The 2,335-nt window shown below is 49.3% G+C and overlaps 1 protein-coding gene across 2 annotated transcripts in view; it reads right to left on the bottom strand.

Annotated features, from left to right (window-relative positions):
* Positions 1-557: 557 nt before the first annotated feature.
* The window catches only part of Pif1 (PIF1 5'-to-3' DNA helicase), an 8,575-nt gene continuing 6,797 nt past the window's right edge, over positions 558-2,335 (bottom strand). For both annotated transcript variants that reach the window (XM_021172643.2, XM_021172644.2), the window contains exons 12-13: positions 1,920-2,111; positions 558-1,743 (exon numbers count right to left, since the gene is read on the bottom strand). In XM_021172643.2, the coding sequence (XP_021028302.1) occupies positions 1,684-1,743; positions 1,920-2,111 (252 nt within the window). In that variant the 3' untranslated portion in view covers positions 558-1,683. The remainder of the gene's footprint in view (positions 1,744-1,919; positions 2,112-2,335) is intronic.

The following is a 2,335-nucleotide window of genomic DNA, read 5'->3' as shown; positions in this document are numbered from 1 at the left end:
AGCCCATTTGCTATTGGTAAGGATCCGAGTTCCATTTCCAGCACCCAGGTCAGGTGCCTCACAGCTACCTGTAACTCCCATTTCAGGGGATCTGACACCTCAGGCCTTACTGGCACACTGGAGCTGGAGCTACAGGTGGCCAGATCTATAACCTGCTTGATATAGGTGCTGGGAACCAGACTGCAATCCTCTGCAAGAGCATTCTAGGCTGTTAACCAAGCCATCTCCCTAGCCCCTCCATCATGCTTTTTAATAAACTGAAGATAGTTCGTTGATGGCTCCTTCCCTATCAGAACATCCAAGCCACAGCCTCAGGGTGAGCTGGAACTTAGAACTGCTCTAGAGTATATCTGTCTTAACTTGTGGGTGACAGTTACTCTCCTGGTTGGCCCATTGTTTGTCTCCACCTTCAGAAAACTCCGTTTTCCAAATGACAGTTGCTACAAAGAGAACCCCCTCACACCAGGTTGCTGTGATCTGGGTCCTTGAGGTCGGGTGAACAAGCACCTCTGTGTGCGCTCCCTCTGTGAGGGAGAGAGACCAGGCAGGAGGCACAGTTACACAGTTCACAGTTTTATTTGGCTTAAATAAATACAACGGAAAACATCCATCTCAGTATCCTAAACATGGCCTCTCCCCTACACCCAGCACATTTTGCAGCAGCGTCTGTTCTCAGTCGGGCCTGAATGATGTTTACTTGGGGCTGTGCTAGGCTGAGCACAGCTGTGAAGGTAATTAAACTTCTATCTTGGGCTTGTGTCTGGCCTGAATCCCCTCTAGGCTCCTGCCATAGTTTGGATGGTTTTCCTTATAGGTTTATGTACTGGAAGCTTAGTCCCTAGTGCAGCAGTGTTAAGATGATGTAACCCTTCAGAGATGGATTGCATGGGAGGTAACTAAAGCAAGGGGATCCTGTCCTCATGGACGGATTAATACTCGTCCCCAGCATCACTATCTTCTGTTGCCTGTCTCACATGATCCTGCCTGCAAGTGTCCTCGCCATGCGGTGCCGGCTACCGTCAAACCCCAACAAAGCTGAGACTGGGCTGGTTCCGTGTTCTTCATCTTCTAGAACTGTGAGCGTCTATTAATTAAAAATAAATCATTTTTTCATAAAGAACTCAGCCTTATATATTTTGTTATAATAACGCAAAGAAAATTAGGACTGACCCTGGTAGCAAGATTGCTCATCGGGTATAAGTGCCTGCTACCAAGCCCTGTGACCCGAATTTAACCCCCAGAACACACTTGGGGAAAGAAAAAACCAACTTCCTCGAGTTGTCCTCTGACCTTCACATGTACAATGTGCTGTGTGTGCACAAGCACACAAAATAAATAAATGCAGTGTAATAAGACAGGCTGCTCCTGCTGCTGCTGCTGAGTGCAGCACCTGCCCGCACTGCCTCTCCAGCCTGCAAAGAACTCTGTGGCTGTGTGTTCCACCCTTGGCAGAGAGCTTTGTCCGCTGGTAACCATCACCATTGCTAGCTTCGAACCCTGGAAGTCATTTCCCCAGGGAAATAGGTGAAACTGAGGCAATGCTAGTTAAGTAGATGGGAAACTGTGTCCCTTACCCCTACCAGAGGCTGAATGAGGGAAGAAAGGCAGGCCTCTTCCCAGTTAATTCCTAGGGCCTTGACCCAGGAAAAAAAGCTAAAAGCTTGTCTTCTCTTTCAGCTGAGGTCAGAGGTTTGGGTCCATGTTCTCCAGATCTGAGTTTGCCTCCTCATCGTCTTGGGACTCCTAGGTCAGAACCAGAAAATTAGTCACAGGTTTGTGACAATCTCCAGGGCCATAGCCTGAGGACCAACACCTTTTCCCTTCTGCCTCCACCCAAAAGGAGTCAGTAAAGATTCACCGCTAGGTCTCCTTCTCAGCCTGCCCACACCCGGGAGGTCCATCTTAAGGTAACTCCTTACCAGATGGAGGCTCCTGCCCTGCCGCAGGGTGGCATAGAAATGCAGCACTCGGGAGTCACATCGAACCACCGTGGGGTCAAAGTCCAGCACACGTAGACCCTGGAGGCTACGGGCCCGGGAGAGGGCCACATAGGCTTGACCATTGGCAAACACACGGCCCAGAGAGATCTCCACACAGTCCAGAGACATGCCCTGGTTGATAGAGGGACGGTTAAAGTCAACTTTGCCTGAAGTCTCTTACATTCAAATGACATTCAAATGACTTTCAAGAATCCAGCTACTGCTGTGCCTGGGTGCCTCACCCACCCAGATTCTTTTTTTTTTTTTTTATAAAGATTTAGTTATTCAAGCCGGGCGTGGTGGCACACGCCTTTAATCCCAGCACTCGGGAGGCAGAGGCAGGCGGATTTCTGAGT

The sequence above is a fragment of the Mus caroli genome, chromosome 9 (assembly GCF_900094665.2).
Source record: "Mus caroli chromosome 9, CAROLI_EIJ_v1.1, whole genome shotgun sequence".
Lineage (NCBI taxonomy): Eukaryota > Metazoa > Chordata > Mammalia > Rodentia > Muridae > Mus > Mus caroli.
This window is presented reverse-complemented; position numbering and strand designations above follow the sequence as displayed.